We start from the raw sequence: 18771 nt of genomic DNA on the forward strand, positions 1-18771 counted from the left end.
TTACTGTTCTTTTTAATTTTTTGTGAAATTTGATATGAACCATATTAGAATACGCACCAACATGCCATCCAATTAGCAATTGAGAGTCAACTCTGAGTGCAATGTAAAACTACCCAACTTTGTATGTTATCTGTGCAAAGAACATTTTTTTCTGTTTTCTTCAGTAGCAAGTAATGATGAAAACATACCTTTTTTATTAAATATTTGGGTGTAACGATCTCGCCAAGCAAGATCGTAAGAGATGGAAAAGAGCCACCGTGGTACAACAACTGAGTCAGAAAACTGCTGCAGAAGCAAAGGGAACTTCACAGCAAACATAAACATAGCCAAAGCTTCGCAGACAAACAAAAATTACGCGAAGCGAAATGTAGTGTGAGGACGGCTATGCGAGACGCGTTCAATGAATTCGAAAGTAAAGTTCTATGTACTGACTTGGAAGAAAATCCTAAGAAATTTTGGTCTTATGTCAAAGTGGTAGGTGAAACAAAACAAAATGTACAGACACTCTGTGACCAAAATGGTACTGAAACAGAGGATGACTGACTAAAGGCCGAAATACTAAATGTCTTTTTCCAAAAGCTGTTTCACAGAGGAAGACTGCACTGTAGTTCCTTCTCTAGATTGTCACACACATGACAAAATGGTAGATATTGAAACAGATGATACAGGGATAGAAAAACAATTAAAATCACTCAAAAGAGGAAAGGCCGCTGGACCTGATGGGATACCAGTTCGATTTTACACAGAGTACGTGAAGGAACGTGCCACCTTCTTGCAGCAGTGTACTGTGGGTCTCTAGAAGAGCATAGCATTCCAAAAGATTGGAAAAGGGCACAGGTCATTCCTGTTTTCAAGAAGGGACGTCGAACAGATGTGCAGAATGATAGACCTATATCTCCAACATCGATCAGTTTTAGAATTTTTCAACACATATTACGTTCGAGTATAATAACTTTTCTGGAGACTAGAAATCTACTCTGTAGGAATCAACATGGGTTTTGAAAAAGACAATTGTGTGAAACCCAGTTTGCGCTATTCGTCCATGAAACTCAGAGCCATAGATACAGGTTCACAGGTACATGCAGTGTTTCTTGACTTCCGCAAGGCATTTGATACAGTTCCCCCCGCAGTCGTTTAATGAACAAAGTAATAGCATATGGACTATCAGACCAATTGTGTGACTGGATTGAAGAGTTCCTAGATAACAGAATGCAGCAAGTCATTCCCAATGGAGATAAGTCTTCCAAAGTAAGAGTGATTTCAGGTGTGCTGCAGGGGAGTGTCATGGGACCGTTGCTGTTCACAATATACATAAATGACCTTGTGGATGACACCGGAAGTTCACTGAGGCTTTTTGCAGATGATGCTGTGGTGTATCGAGAGGTTGTAACAATGGAAAATTGTACTGAAATGCAGGAGGATCTGCAGCGAATTGACGCACGGTGCAGGGAATGGCAATTGAATCTCAATGTAGACAAGTGTAATGTGCTGCGAATACATAGAAAGAAAGATCCCTTATCATTTAGTAACAAAATAGCAGGTCAGCAACTGGAAACAGTTAATTCCATAAATTATCTTGGGAGTACGGAGTGATTTAAAATGGAATGATCATATAAAGTTGATTGTCGGTAAAGCAGATGCCAGACAGATTCATTGGAAGACTCCTATGGAAATGGAATCCAAAAACAAGGAAAGTAGGTTACAGTATGCTTGTTCGCCCACTGCTTGAATACTGCTCAGCAGTGTGGGATCCGTCCCAGATAGGGTTGATAGAAGAGAGAGAGAGAGAGAGAGAGAGAGAGAGAGAGAGAGAGAGAGAAGATCCAACGGAGATCAGCACGCTTCGTTACAGGATCATTTAGTAATCGTGAAAGTGTTACGGAAGTGATAGATAAACTCCAGTGGAAGACTCTGCAGGAGAGATGCTCAGTAGCTCGGTAGGGGCTTTTGTTAAAGTTTCGAGAACATACCTTCACCGAAGAGTCAAGCAGTATATTGCTCCCTCTTACGTATATCTCACGAAGAGACCATGAGGATAAAATCAGAGAGATTGGAACCCACACAGAAGCATACCGACAATCCTCCTTTCCACGAACAATACGAGACTGGAATAGAAGGGAGAACCGATAGAGGTACTCAAGGTACCCTCCGCCATACACCGTCAGGTGGCTTGCGGAGTATGGATGTAGATGTAGATGTAGATGTAGTAGAAGTAGTTTTAAACATTTGAGAAAGCTGTGCTTAAGTCAGTACATATGCCAAAGTAACTATGTTGTTGGGGGCTCCGGTGAGGGAAGAGGGGTGAAGGATAAGGACTGGTGAGATTTAGGAAAATGAGGCAGGGTTCGGAAAAGTCACCCAGAACTCCAGGTCAGGGGTGACTTACTGGATATGATGCTGGGGACTGCACTCAACGAGATCTGAATAGGTTTTCAAATCCTGTCCGGTGCAGTCCCCCAGTCATCCGTTGCAGTCCCCGACATTTGGATTACCATTCTCATCCCTTCTGGTTAGGCTCCCTGACCCGCTGTTCTAGGAAACTTTTCTAAACTCTACCCCTTTTCTTAAACCTCACCAGTCCTTTTCATTCACACCTCTTTTTCCCCTTCAACCCTTCTGGATCCAAAAGCTTACATAGATAACACTTTTGTACATTGTTCTCCTGCCACTACTTGGTGGGTACAATTACATTATATTTTAAAAATTTTATTAGTTTTGTTGATTAGCAGATGACAGACTATTTTACCAAAAGAATGGTGTTCCAGAAAAAGTGGATAAATGTGATCATAATTTTGAGTGAAGTTAGTTCACAATGAATTGGCAGATGTGCAATTATTCTGCAGCTGTGTTAATTTCACTGTTGAAAATGCTGCTAGATTTCTAGATCAACTTTGCACAAGAGCAGATAAAATTTTTGAGTATAGACTTTTGTTTGTTTCTAAATTACAACTTTTGGCACTAAAATTCATTTCAAAGAATCACTGGTTTTGTTTCACATCATAGAAATGATATCGATTAGAATGTGAAGACCACCAGTTGTTTTGTGGCAATATACTGACTACATTTTTTTTTTTTTAATTTGGAAATAAATTTTGCATTTTTGTGCCTAGTTAATATTAATGTAGTTTGCTTATTTGTGAATGTGGCTCTGTAACACTACCAGGTTATTTATTACACAACATATTATGCAAACAAATACTGTTTGAAGGCCTCACTATAACCTGAATTTTCTTTTTATTTAATTTTTTTAATGTACAACTCGGACAGCTGGCCTGGAAGTAGTAGTTTTATAACCTTGTTGACATAGGTTGTATTTCTTCATCGTGTAATTAACACTTTTATATGAATAATTAAGCAGAAGAAATGGTGTTGGCTGCTTCTTAAAGATCAGTATGCAAGAGCATATTAAACATAGTTTATGGCGCTCAGTGTTACTGTTTCATTCAGGGAACAATCTGAAAATCAGAAGTAGTTTGGGTAATCATCATCATGGGAAGTAGTTTGATCAAATAAGTTCAATAATCCAACACTAAAGAAAATTCACAGTTTCATATGAGCCTGAACAAATGACATCACAACAGTTATCAACCTTAATTAAATTATAGTTCCCAATTTGAATGATGTCTTTTCAAAATAGGACACATTGAACACTGTGCGAGTGTGTGTGCCTAATAAATAAAACGTCGTGTGACTAGGGTCTCTCGTCGGGTAGACCGTTTGCCAGGTGCAAGTCGATCAATTTGACGCTACTTCGGCACCTTGTGCGTCGATGGGAATGAAATGATGACAATTAGGACAACACAACACCCAATCACTGAGCAGAGAAAATCTCCGACCCAGCCGGGAATCGAACCCGGGCCCTTAGGACTGACATTCTGTCACGCTGACCACTCAGTTACCGGGGCCGGACTGTGCCTAACAACCTCCTTAAACATTATCTGGAAAACTGGGTTGTGGGGTCCAATCAGCGGTTCACGTCCAAGCCACGTCAGTGAATCTGAACCATGTGAGGGGGTTTTTCATTCTGGGTTGTTACGAAGGATTCCCCTAGGTGGTCCACGAGTAAATTAGCAGAAGAGGGTGCTGTGAGGGCACCCATTGCTGTACTATGGATTTGTCTGCAGGTGACGACTTTAGAGAAGAAGCATTTGTGGGCAAGGATATAATTAGTGATGGTGACCACGAAGGAAGGTCGAAGTACGGAATCAGTCAGGCATTTGGAAAGGCAGTTTTCAATAGCAGCAAAGCCACAGGCGTTGGGGATTTTAGTGTACAAGTTATGTGATCAGCAGGGTACCGTACAGTAAAGGATCAGGAACTGCGGAGAGTTGGATGGGGAAGTGGTCTTTTATATAGGAGGGTAATTTCTGGGCAACAGGCTGAAGATTCTGGCCCATGAGAGTAGAGATTCTCTCAGTGGGGGCACAGTAACTGTCCACAATGGAGTGTTCTGGGTAGTTAGGTTTATGGACTTTTGAAAGCATGTAGAAGGTTGGAGTGCAGAAAGGGATAGTGGGTAAGGTCTCAGATGGACTCAGGGGAGAGGTTCTGGGATAGGCCTAAGGATTTGAGGAGATCCTGTTGGACTTCTGGAACGGAGTCACTTTGGCAGTGTTTGCAGGTGCACAAATTTAACAGCTGGCAGTGTCCCCTACCAGGTAATCCCTGCGGTTCAAGACCACAGTGGTTTAGCCTTTGTCAGCAGGTAGGATTACTACTGACATGGATAAAATCATCCTCCTTACTAATTTAGTAATTGAAAGAGTTCAAAACGTTCACTTATCTAAATAATAATTCTGTGTGGCTCAACAGCCTGGTACAAAGCTTTCAACTGGATGCCGCTTTGGCATCTTCTTTGTCCATAAAGTACTCCAGTGATCCAAGCAGATAAAGGGAACCTACGGTTTAACGTGGAGTCCACACCGATTGTCATTCCAGGCAAATCTTCACACTTGAGAGGTTAAGGCTAAGTTCAAGGCAGACTTAAATAATTTGTGGTACAATTGGGCATTGATTCTGTGACCTTCCAGTTTCCAGACAAGTGTTTTACCACCAGGCACGACAGCCATCAGATGAGTCAGCAGGGTTTTACATCACAATTACAAGTGGCATATAAATTGTACCCTGTACCTAACTGACCAACCAGTGTTCCATTTGCTTAATAAAGGTGTTGTATCAAAATCAGTTTCATGAAATAAAAAGAAACAACCTCAAATTTCAACCACGTCTATTGCCAATTTGATCAGAGAAAGTTTATGGGGTCTACTTGCTCTCTCACACACACACACACACACACACACACACACACACACACACACACACTAACAATGGCTGATGCCTGAATTAGCCACACACATCAGTTTCTCTATCAAAGTCCATATTTGCAGATGCACACCTACCCTGATTTCACATAACATTATGTTCCTGTTGATCAAACCACATATACAGATGCACAGTGTAGGTGCCTTGGGTAACAAAACTCATATACTAACTGGAGATGACAGAAAGCAAATGGAAACATCTATGGAGAATACAAGTTAGCAAAACAAAGAAGGGAGCAAGAATGGAGTTTAACATCCTGATGACAATGGGGTGATTAGAAATGGAGCAAAGATTGGAATAGGGAATGGATGGGGAAGGGAGCCGGAAAAGTCCTTTACAAGGGAACCATACCAGCATTTGCTTTGCGAGATGTAGGGCAACAACAGAAGAACTAAATCTCGATGGTTGGATGGATATTTGCACCATCAACCTCCCGAAAGCAAACTTAGTGGGCTACCCACTAACTACACCACCTCTCGCATTGTTAGCAGAACAGTAATAGCAATGTTTTCTTAAGAGAGATATCTGGAAAGAAAGAATACAAGATTTTTTTACAGAAACATAAATGAGTATATTTCAACAAAACATATAGGAACAGCAGCATAGGTATTACATAAGTTTTCCACACAATAACCATTTACTTCAATACATTTTGACAACTGTGCAATAAGTTTTGTAACACCTGCATTGTAGATGTCTTCTGCCAACTCCTTAAACTGTTTCTCCACTTTGATTTTCATCCCATCACCATCGAAAAATTTCTGCAATTTAGGAAATAAATAATAGTCACTAGGTGCAAAATCGGGAGAGAGTGAGGGGCGGTTTGAGGGATTCCAATGAAATGCGGTCAAGAACCCCTACATTGCTCTAGCAGATTGCAGTTCAGCATTGTCACAGAGGAGGCAGACTCCCTTCGTCAAAATGCACAGCATTTGCTCTGTAGGGCATTGCGGAGTTATTTGGGGGTCTCTCAGTATCGTGCACAGATGACTGTTTTGCCTCTCAGCAAGAATTCAACAAGCAAAACCCTTTTCTGTCCAAGAAAACAGTTACCATGACTTTTAGAGGCAATTGTTGAGTTCTGAATTTTTTTGTGTAGAAGGGAAACGAGTGTGTTGCCACTGCACTGATTGTGAATTGTTCTCTGGGTTATGGTAGTAAAACCATACTACATCCCCTATCACTAAAGAGTCTAGGTAAGTCTGTCACTTGCAAAATAATTGAGAAACTTTTGCATGGCCTAGACTCTCTTGATTTTGTGTTCTGCAGTAGAACTTTTGAGACCCATCACATACGCCACTTGCAATATCCTGGTCGATCAGTCACAATTTTGTGACCAACGGTTTGAGAAACTTGAGGACACAGTTTGTGCAGATCATCAATGGTTACACAGCAATCAGAATGAAAGTGTTCCAGTTTTCGCACCAATTCATCAGTCACTGTGGATGGGTGGCCACTTCTCTCTACAGTGTGAATTTCCATTCTTCTGAATGGTGAAATTCCATACCAAGTTTGTCACGTGTTGCTGTGACATGACCTCTTTCCCATACATGGATATTTTTTGCGATGAATTGCAGCAGCACCTTACCCTTAGCATTCAGGTAGTGTACACACCATGTGTTTTGCACGTGGTAGGAAATGCAGACAACTGTTACCATTACTTCATTTCAGCGTGTGCTACCACACACAACAGTAAGAATACTAATCCCTGGTAGAGCTACAGTTCTTGTAACCTTACTTTCTGGATATTCCTCATATTTATAAAATGGGCACATGTAATACAATACTGATAGATAAGCAGCACTTCTACCTTCTCTTTGCTGGTGTGAAAACGTGATCAGAAAGTAACGGGAATTTGTGTTGTTCTTAAAGAATTTTTATTTGTTCACCAACATCTACTTGTTCCTCTTGAAAATAATCCCCCAACCCCCTCAGATGAACACTTGTGCCAGCATTTTTTACAATCTTAGAAGCATTATTTCATCAATGGTGGCAAAATGATGTCCTTTTACAGGAACAGAAAGAACTTGCAGGGGGATCATGTCCAGTGTATAGGGTGGCTGAGGCAACATACCAGTTTTATTTTCTGACAAAAAACTCTTAACACTCATTGAGGTGGAGTAGGAGTATTATTGTGATGCAATTTCCACAAGTGGTTTTGCCACAATTCTAGTCATTTTCTTCAGACTGCTTCATGCAAACAGTGTATAACTTCCATGTAGTATTTCTTATTGACCATATGAGCATAAGGCAAGAATGCATGAAGCACTATCCCATTGTAATCTAGGAAAATGGTGATGAGAACCTTTATGTGTGATCAAACCTGGAATTATTTTTTATTTTTTTTTTTTTTTTTTTTGTCGTGGGTCTTCAGACAGTTTCCATTGGGACGATTGGGTCCCTGTTTCGATGTCACACTCTTATACTTACATTTCATCATCTGTTATAATCTCCTTTAGAAGTTCTGGACCACTGTTTACTTCCTTCAGCAATTCCTGAGCTAAGTCTATGCAATGTCGCTTTTGGTCTAAATTCAACAATTTTGGAACAAATTTTGCTGCTATATTTTTCATGGCCACAATGTCCAAAAACATTACTTGGTATGAGCCAAAGGCTATTTCAACATCAGCAACCTCTCTTATGGTGATTTTCCAAAACCATTTTCTTTACTTCTTCCACATTGTCGTCAGTAATTAATGTGCTCGAGTGTCCAGAGCTGTCATCTCCAACGTGTTGCTGACCCTGTTTCAAAAATTTAAACCACTTGTAAACTCTTGACCTATTCATTCACCAAAAGCCACAGTCAATACTTCAAATCTGGTGCTCCACTTTATTCCTTTTTTCAAGCAAAATTTAATACAAATTCTTTCAGCCACCTTTCTCAAAAGTAAAAATTCACTGAGCAGTCAAAAACAAGTATAACCCTGTTCAACCTTCAACAATAAACTAAATATTTAAAAGAGCTGAAAATGAGAAGATACGTGATGATCACTTGTACCAACAAGACAAAAAATGAAACTTCCAGTTGCACTAAAACTTTGTACTGGACCAAGACACAAATTCGGGAGCTTTGTGCTTCACAGGCAAGTACTCTATGACTGAGCTACCCGAGCACAGCTCACGACCCATCCTCACAGCTTTACATCTGCCAGTACCTTGTCTCCTGCTGGCCAAACTTCACAGAAGCTCTCCTGTGACTGTTGCAAGACTAGCACTCCTCGAAGAAGGGCTAGTGCGAAACATGGCTTAGCCACAGCCTGGGGGTTGTTTCAAGAATGAAATTTTCACTCTGCAGCAGTGTGTGTGTGTGTGTGTGTGTGTGTGTGTGTGTGTGTGTGTGCTGACATGAAACTTCTAGGAGTGCTAGTCTTTCAAGTATTGCAGGGGAGCTGCTGTGAATTTTGAAAGGTGGGAGGTGAGGTATTGGCAGGCATAAAGCTGTGAGGACACGTCACGATTTGTGCCCAGGTAGCTCAGCTGGCAGAGCACTTGGCTGTGAAAGGAAAACGTCCCAAGTTTAACTCTCAGTCCGGCACAAAGTTTTAATCTACCACGAAGTTTCATGCAAGCACACAGCCTGATTCAGAGTGAAAATTTCACTCTGGAAGATAAAAAGTAATTTTGAAAAGCCAGCAAATTAAAAAAATTTGCATTACTCTTTGATCACATCTCATTTTGTACACTGTGATTGCTCAAACCTTCAACTGAAGACGGCTCACTGACTGACTGGTCTGCATTTTCCTTTTGTTTAGTGTCAACTTCAGCAAGTTGATGGAATACATTACCCAGAAAGCCTGCACTGTGTGCTGGTACAGTTGAGCCAAATTTCATTTTATGTTCCCTTTTTAAAAATAATGACATGTTTATATTAATGGTACACTGTGATACTTTCTAGATAAGTCTTGAGGAGATGGAGGGGATAACCAAATAAAAAATGGGTGCTATTTCAAAAAGTGTTACTGTTCAAATCTTTGGAATGAACAAATTTACAGGGAAGGCAATAAAAGTAGTTAACATCCTGCAGTTAACGCTATGGCTGATTGATTCATTTTTTATTGTGCTTCTGGATAAGAAGTTATCGGGTGTGATCAAGATGAATGGAACGCCCTGTACAGTTCTCCTGAATCCTAACATAACCACAGCAAAATTCATAAAAGAGGAGGGTGCAGTCTATGCACATTCCCGAGCAGTAGCTTACCTCAACAGCCGAGCAGTGCGGCAACCGATGCCATTCTTGAAGGCTACATCACAGCGCGTGTTGCTGGGACAGTGGAGGAACTTGACGATGGGCACACGTGCCCTGGGAATGGCCGTCACGTGGTCGAACTCGGGCCACGCCTTACCTAGCTGTCGTTTCACGTTCTGCACAATGGACACCAGCTCCTCCACGCTCGGGACATACTTGCCGTAGAACATGTCACCTGAAGGCACGACAGTGCTGTGGTGTTACTTATTTTGCAAATGTGAAACATGATTACTCTGTTGTGGGTAAAAAATAATGACTGTATAGAAGAATTGATTATTATATTTTACTAGCGAACCCAGCAATGATTTGCAACAGCTAAATAAGCATGGGAATTGGATATACGTTCTGATCTCCTCCCCCCCCCCCCCCCTCCTCTCCAGATCATTAAGATATCATCAAACTGGACTCACAGTGAAGAACTCCAGAATTTCCTCTCCAACCTCAACTCCTTTGGTTCCATCAGATTCACCTGGTCCTACTCCAAATCCCATGCCACTTTCCTTGACGTTGACCTCCACCTGTCCAATGGCCAGCTTCACAAGTCCGTCCACATCAAACCCACCAACAAGCAACAGTACCTCCATTATGACAGCTGCCACCCATTCCACATCATACTGTCCCTTCCCTAGAGCCTAGGTCTTCGTGGCAAACGAAATTGCTCCAGTCCGGAATCCCTGAACCATTACACCAACAACCTGACAACAGCTTTCACATCCCGCAACTACCCTCCCGACCTGGTACAGAAGCAAATAACCAGAGCGACTTCCTCATCCTCTCAAACCCAGAACCTCCCACAGAAGAACCCCAAAAGTGCCCCACTTGTGACAGGATACTTTCCAGGACTGGATCAGACTCTGAATGTGGCTCTCCAGCAGGGATACGACTTCCTCAAATCCTGCCATGAAATGCGATCCATCCTTCAGGAAATCCTCCCCACTCCACCAAGAGTGTCTTTCCGCCATCCACCTAATCTTTGTAACCTCTTAGTTCATCCCTATGAAATCCCCAAACCACCTTCCCTACCCTCTGGCTCCTACCCTTGTAACCGCCACCTGTGTAAAACCTGTCCCATGCACCCTCCCACCACCACCTACTCCAGTCCTGTAACCCGGAAGTTGTACACGATCAAAGGCAGAGCCACGTGTGAAGGCACCCACGTGATGTACCAACTGACCTGCCTACACTGTGAAGCTTTCTATGTGGGAATGACCAGCAACAAACTGTCCATTCGCATGAATGGACACAGGCAGACAGTGTTTGTTGGTAATGAGGATCACGCTGTTGCTAAACATGCCTTGGTGCACAGCCAGCACATCTTGGCACAGTGTTACACCGTCCGGGTTATCTGGGTACCTCCCACTAACACCAACCTATCCGAACTCCGGAGATGGGAACTTGCCCTTCAATATATCCTCTCTTCCCGTTATCCACCGGGCCTCAATCTCCGCTAATTTCAAGTTGCCGCCACTCATACCTCACCTGTCATTCAACAACATCTTTGCCTCTGCACTTCCGCCTCGACTGATATCTCTGCCCAAACTCTTTGCCTTTGAATGTGTGTGTGTGTGTGTGTGTGTGTGTGTGTGTGTGTGTGTGTGTGTGTGTGTGTGTGTGTGGGCGCGCGCGCGCGCCACTGTATACCTGTCCTTTTTTCCCCCTCCTGGGATTGGATGGACTCCTTACCCTCTCCCTTAAAACCCACATCCTTTCGTCTTTTCCCTTTCCTTCCCTCTTTCCTGACGAAGCAACCGTTGGTTGCGAAAGCTTGAATTTTGTGTGTATGTTTGTGTGTCTATCGACGTGCCAGCGCTTTCGTTTGGTAAGTCACATCATCTTTGTTTTTAAATTATGAAAGATGTTCACTTAGGTTTAGGATAAGTGTCTCTTGTTTATGTGTGTGTAAACATAAATAAGGTAAGTCATTAATTGTTTCAGAATGTGTTCGCTGACAAAAGCATGTTGTGAAATAAGTGATAAACTGAATTTAATTGCCATTATGCGAATTCATTACTAAAATACAGACACCTTCCAAACACAAACTGATAAATGTGATGTGGAGAAAGTAAAGAAAAAACAAATGGGACTAACATGCTGCTTACACACTAGGTCACTATTTACAACATATACACAAAAATCTACATTATGGGCACATACAAAAACTACGCACTATAGTATAGGAAATCTGTATATATCTTGAAGGAATGATGGTTCTTGGATATGCTCATGCTGGAAAAGCTACAAGGGGCTAGGAAGATACCTATTAGTTTCATGTGCAATAATATGGAAGAGGTGGAAAAGGTAAGTCGAAGTGATCAGCATGCTGTTAGTATCTGCACTCTCACAAAAAAAGGGTTGAATTCTGAGAATTAGTCAGAAAAATAATGAACTAAAAACATTTGCGTACAGTGCAAAAAGATATATGCTATAAGTGTGAATGACATGGTGGTTCGCTTTGGAACAACAATATACTTAGTTGCTAAGTTTTAATATTAAGTGGTTTTTTTAACATGGAATGATGCAAGGACAGATAGCAGTAACGAGGAGAAAAATAATTTAGGTAGCTGGTATGAAAAGGAATGGGCCACACTGCAATACGAGTAATTATTTATACATAAATATGAGCATGAATCTGATAGTGTGAATGTCATGTGAGAATATAATGATGTTATAGTATGTGAAATGTAAGTAAGTCGAGATTCTATACTATACGGGCTTGGACCGTACATTGGAGAATCCATGTAACAGATATAAATGCCTAATGCAAGTATTCAGGACACAATTACACATGATCAAGGCTTATCTGAATGTCCTTCCACAAACATTTCCATGACACTCTCCTGTAAATCAAGCAAAACCAAGCCATTCACACCTAATTTCTTTGTACACTTTCAATTTGTGTTAGTCCTATTTGGTATATGTCTCACACACTTGTGTAATTTTCTAAGATATGACCAACAAGAGATTTGTAAGCAGTCTCCTCCATGAAATGACTACTTTCGGAATATTCTGCCAATGTGCCACAGTTTGCCGCCTGTTTACTCTGTCTGAGCCTATGTGAGCATTGCATGCTATGTCCCCACAAATTGTTACAAGCAGGTGTTTTTGCAAGAGTTAACTGGTTAAATTGTGAATAACTGATAATGTAATCAGAGGATATTGTGTGTGTGTCTAATATATGTTAATTATTTTTAAGAGTATTATTTTTCATTTCTGTACGTTTAAAGCACACTGGCAGTTTTTCTACCACTTTAAAATCTACTTTATAAGTGACTGAATATTTCTGCAGCGTTTTTTCAGACAGTGCTTCATTAGGGATATCTGCATCTTCTGGAAAAAAGCCTTAGGTCACTATTAATTTTGAAAAGGCAAAAGCTTAAAAGACAGTGCCCAATATGCAACCTATCTAAAATTATCTCCTCCTGGCAAGAGTGCTGAGAACATGTCGTCCAAGCCACTGGGAGAGGTTTAATTCTCCAGAGCTGGTTCCCGTGAATGGAAGACCAGTGGTGATGCCAAAGCGACACCACTTGCCGACAGATGGCAACACAGAGATCATGGGAGGGAACGAAAGAACTAGCAGAGCGAGGTACAAGGACTGCAGTCTTCGCAGCAGCAGCAGCAGCAGCAGCAGCAGCAGCATCATCAGCAGCGACCTTGTTTCCTTTCAGAGCAATGTCACCCACATAAACATTAAAGTGGCTCCATCAAGAGTGAAGAAGTGAAAGCTGGCCTGGAACTGTTGCACTAAGGGATGGACGGTGTACAACACACACAGGCTCTGAAGGGCACTGAGAGAATCGCGACAGATGACAACTAAAAAGCCTGTGCCACCGGATGTACTGTGTAGCCTGATACAGGGCAAAGAGCGCTACTGTAAATACTGCTCAGTGTTCCGGAAGCCGATGCTGAAAAACATAGGCGCCAATGATGAAGGCACACCTGACACCACGGTTAGTCTGAGAGCCTTCTGTGTGAAGCCTGAGCAACTTATGGTGATAAAACGAGGCTGGAGTAGTGGTCCTTAGGAAGTGAATGAAGTTCAAGGTGAACACAGGTTGCCGCGCAAAGCTAAGGTCGTGAACGATTCATACCCATCGGTGGCAGGTAGTGTAAAGTTAAGCTGCCAGAGCAACAGCTGAAAGCAAAGTCCAGGAGGTAATAGAGAAGATGGGCATGCCCCATACTGGCAATCAAAGGAGTCATTGAGGAAGGACGCATACAATGGGTGGCCAGGCATGGCAGACAAACGACATGCGTATCTGCTGACAAAAATCACGGCAGAATGACAGCAGTAGTTTGGCAGCTTCTGCAAACAGACTCTTAACTGGGCTAGTGTAAAAGGTACCAGTGGCCAAACGGACAAGGTACCGTTACAAACGGAGGAGAGTGGTCCAGTTCGCTCCCCAGGAAATACTGCCGATGACACACAGGACACTGAGGGACCACATTGCTGGCGGCCAGGTAAGATGTGTGGGAGGACCAAAAAAGTTTAGGAATTTTGTAGTTTCAACAAATGGAAAAGCAACATGCTCAAGATGTAGAGACAGTGGAAGAAACCAATCGCACCACCACAAAATCATACAAATGGTTATGTCAGTGGAAAGGCAAAAGCCATTGTTGATGCTCCATGAGTAAAGACGGTCAAGACAATGCTGAAGTGCCACTCAAGATGACAAGTCCGTGCAAAACTGCAACAGAAGGCAAAATCATTAATGAAAAGGGAGCTGGAGATACCGTAATAGGATTAATGGTGATACCAAAGAGGACAACGCTAAGGATGGAACACTGAAGCACACAATTTTTCTGGATAAAGGTGTCCAAGAAGGCAGAACCCACATGTACCTTGAAAACTCCGTCTTTTAAAAATTCTTGGAGGAAACGACACGTGCAGCCTCTGAAGCCCCACGAGTTGAGAGTACTGGGAATACTAGTCCTCCAGCAGGTGTCGTAGGCTTTCTCCAAATCAAAAAACATGGCCACAGTCTGGGATTTCCACAGAAAACCATGTTATGGGTTAACGAAGTGAGAAGATGGCCAACTGCAGAATGGTGCACTCTAAGGCCACACTGTGCAGTGGGGTTAGTAAATTGTGAGACTCGAGCCACCATACCAGCTAGGCGCGAATCACACATTCCAACACATTGCACACACAGCTGGTGAGAGAAATGGGGTGGTAGCTAAAAGGAAGGTGTTTGCCCTTACCAGGCTTAGGTATGGGTACGACAGTGGCTTCACGTCAGCATCTGAGAAATGTGCCCTCTGCCCAGATGTGATTGTACATATGAAGGATAAAGTGCTTGCCTGCAAGAGAAAGATTCTACAACAACTGAATGTGACCATTGTCCGGCCCTGGGGTGGAGGATTGGGATGAAGTAAGAGCATGATCTAGCTCACTCATAGTAAAGGCAGCATTGCAGCACTCACGATTCTGAGAGGAGGAGGGTATTGCCCGAGCCTGCTCCACTTGTTTCCAATTGAGGGAGGCAGGATGATACTGGGTGGAGCTCGAAATCTCTGCAAAATAGTGACCCAAGGTGACGGAGATAGCAATAAGGTCCACTATGACATCCACTACTACTGTCAGGTTGGAAATTTGTGAATGGACCTTTGTACCAGAGAGCCGTCAGAGGTTGGCCCGTAAGACAGAAAGAGAAACAGAAGAGGGAATGGAACTGTTAAAAGAACTAGTAAATGATATCCAGCTCGTTTTTGTTTTTTTTTTGCTATTCCGAAGAACACAATGACACTGCACACATCTGGTTATAATGAATGCAGTTAGCCATCATACGATGACAGTTAAAAAATGATGAGAACATGACTCCACACACAAACTGAGTCACAGAACACTTCAAGTCCACCATAGGGGTTGGGACACGGTGCAGAAAAGATGAAGTGCAAGGAATGGAACGTTCTGCGGCAGTAAGGATAACATTGGTAAGGTATTCTACCTGGTCACCACACCTGGAGAAATACTGTCCGTCAAAGGTCACCAGGAAGGAGTAAAGCCTTCAGTGGCCTTTTAGGTGTGCACATAGATGGGGTGGGAGTCAGCGAACAGACAGCACAAGGGAAACGGTTACTCGAGTATGTGTCAGAGGGAACAGACCACTCTAGATGACAGGCAGGTTGGGCAGTGCAGAAGGAGAGGTCCAAATGGGAATAGGTATGCGTGGAATCTGAAAGGAACCCGAGTGCTCCTGTGTTAAGGCAAGTGAGATTAAATTGATTGGAAGGTCAGCCGAGAGGGCTCCTCTCGGACAGATTCTGGGAGGACCCCAAAGGGGGTGGTACGGATAGAAGTCACCGGGCAGCATAAAGGGCCGAGGGAGTCGCCCAATAAGCTGGATGAAGTCTGCCCCGGTGACACTGAACAACAGAGGGATGTGAACGGTACAAAGGGAAAAGGTGAAGTAAGGAAGCAAAATGCTGACTACAACAGTTTGAAGCCAGTTAGTCAGGAAGACGGTTTGACTAAAAATGTCATTCCAGATGAGCAGCAAGTCTACACCACGAGATGGAATGCCGTGCTCGGGGGGAGGGGGAGATCAAAGTGGACTGGAAAGAAATGGTAGAGGCCAAAGTGGTCATAAAGGCACAATTTTGCTTCCTGGAGGCAGAAAAAGTGGACGCTGTGATTCCAAGAGCAACTGTAATTTGACTGATCTAAGGCCACAAATGTTTCATTGGAGTTGAGTCATGACAAGGAAAGGGGAGCAGGGAAAAATGATGGGGTGTCACCTGGACGGCTGCCAAGTGCCGGCCTTCAAACACTCACTGCTACAGGGTGCGGAAGATGGAGGATCTCGGTCCACAAGATCTACAGAGACTGATGCCTCTCTTTCTGTAGGTCTGCGGAGTCTGGGGCAGAAAAACAATTGGCGGTGAAAAGCGGGGAAACGGAGGTCGGCCGGGTGAGTGTATCACGTGGTGACACCACTGAAGAGGATCTCAGAGTCGGTGAAGGAGAAGACTGTTTGCCTCAGTTTGATTTCTTGAGGCCTCCGAGTGTGGCATATGACGATTCAGACATTTGTTGCCTGGAGGGATGTAAAAAGTCTTTGCGGGAGTATTCCGTGTGTCCTCTCCAGCCTGCCGGTTGTGTAGCAGGTGAGTCGGCCCCGTGAGGAAGTTTGGTGGTTTGTTGCACAGCTGCAAGAGGAGATCCTTGACCCGGATCTCCCGGACAGTCCGCTCATTGAGATACATGGGACGATCTCATTGTGAGGCTGCACAATCGCAATTGCAACAGGTGCGGCAGTGAGAAGGAAGTGGACAATCACCCTCGTGAGCATCCTTACCACAGGTTACACATTTGGCCAGGTGTCGACAGGACGTGCGAGTGTGGTTGCAACTGTTACACCAGTAGCAGTGCGTCGGTCCTGACTTTGATAACTTCATATCCTGCTCTGATCCTGGAGGGAAGTACTACTCTATCAAATGTCAAAACAAGTGCATGTGGGCATTAAGGATGCATCTACCTTTTTCATCACTCGATGGACTATAATGACACCCTGATCGGAGAGGTACATCTGGATTTCTGCGTAGATCAGACCATCGAGCAGCCTAGTGTAAATACCACCGTGCGAAGAATTCAGTGTGCTATGGGCCTCGACACGAGAAGCAAAGCTGCGAGCAGTTGTTGGGCTTGAGAATCAGAAATCGTCTCCAAAAGCGAAGTGCCATTGTGTAAATGAGAGCAGGACTTCACGGGACCAGCAATTGCATCAACACCTTTCTCAAAAACTAACAGATTTACCATCGCAAAGGACTGACCGTCTCCAGTACATGAAACCACAAGGAAGTGAGGTGCAACTGGGAGGGTCTTCGAATCATTAGCCTCATTTCGTTTCCGCTTAGTAGATGTTGACTGTGAAGAAGATGACTGGCTCATTGTGAGAGAATCCCCCCAGATTGCCAGCCTCTCTGATGGTGCACTCCTTTCAAATGGGGCCTTCTCAGGGGGGCGCACCCATCTTTGGTGATCGTTCACACATCAAGTCACACCTCCTAAACACCTGACAGAGGGACCAATTGGCAATTTGGAAAGATAACAGCTCAGGCAATTGCCCCTCCCTGGGCCTGGCCTGTAGCAGGGGGTACGTACAAAACCTACCTGTTGACACAGGGCTGTGAATTACACGTTACCCAGCGATTTCATCCGTAAATTGTTGTTGTTGTTGTTGTTGTTCTTGTTGTGGTCTTCAGTCCTGTGACTGGTTTGATGCAGCTCTCCATGCTACTCTATCCTGTGCAAGCCTCTTCATCTCCCAGTACCTACTGCAGCCAACATCCTTCTGAATATGCTTAGTGTATTCATCTCTTGGTCTCCCTCTACGATTTTTACCCTCCATGCTGCCCTCCAGTACCAAATTGGTGATCCCTTCATGCCTCAGAACATGTCCTATCAACCGATCCGTTCTTCTAGTCAAGTTGTGCCACAAACTTCTCTTCTTCCCAATCCTATTCAATACCTCCTCATTAGTTATGTGATCTACCCATCTAATCTTCAACATTCTTCTGTAGCACCACATTTCGAAAGCTTCTATTCTCTTCTTGTCCAAACTATTTATTGACCATGTTTCACTTCCATACATGGCTACACTCCATACAAATACTTTCAGAATCGACTTCCTGACACTTAAATCTGTACTCTATGTTAACAAATTTCTCTTCTTCAGAAACGCTTTCCTTGCCATTGCCAGTCTACATTTTATAACCTCTCTACTTTGACCATCATCAGTTATTTTGCTCCCCAAATAGCAAAACTCCTTTACTACTTTAAGTGGAATTTCCTAATCTAATTCCCTCAGCATCACCCGACTTAATTCGACTACATTCCATTATCCTCATTTTGCTTTTGTTGATGTTCATCTTATACCCTCCTTTCAAGACACTGTCCACTCCATTCAACTACCCTTCCAAGTCCTTTGCTGTCTCTGACAGAATTACAATGTCATTGGCAAACCTCAAAGTTTTTATTTCTTCTCCATGAATTTTAATACCTACTACGAACTTTTGTTTCCTTTACTGCTTGCTCAATATACAGATTGAATAGCATCCGTAAATAGACATATTAAAAAAGGTAGGAAGATTTTTCTGTTTAGCAAAAGTGACAAAAAGCAGATTTCAGAGTACTTGATGGCTCAACACAAAAGTTTTGTCTCAAGTACAGATAGTGTTGAGGATCAGTGGACAAAGCTCAA

The 18771-nt window shown here is 43.0% G+C and overlaps 1 protein-coding gene across 1 annotated transcript in view; it reads right to left on the bottom strand.

Annotated features, from left to right (window-relative positions):
* Positions 1 to 18771, bottom strand: part of LOC126184669 (speckle targeted PIP5K1A-regulated poly(A) polymerase-like) — an 89736-nt gene that overhangs the window by 49615 nt on the left and 21350 nt on the right. The window contains exon 5 of the mRNA XM_049927154.1: positions 9521 to 9743. Within this exon, the coding sequence (XP_049783111.1) occupies positions 9521 to 9743 (223 nt within the window). The remainder of the gene's footprint in view (positions 1 to 9520; positions 9744 to 18771) is intronic.

This window comes from Schistocerca cancellata, chromosome 4, assembly GCF_023864275.1.
Source record: "Schistocerca cancellata isolate TAMUIC-IGC-003103 chromosome 4, iqSchCanc2.1, whole genome shotgun sequence".
NCBI lineage: Eukaryota > Metazoa > Arthropoda > Insecta > Orthoptera > Acrididae > Schistocerca > Schistocerca cancellata.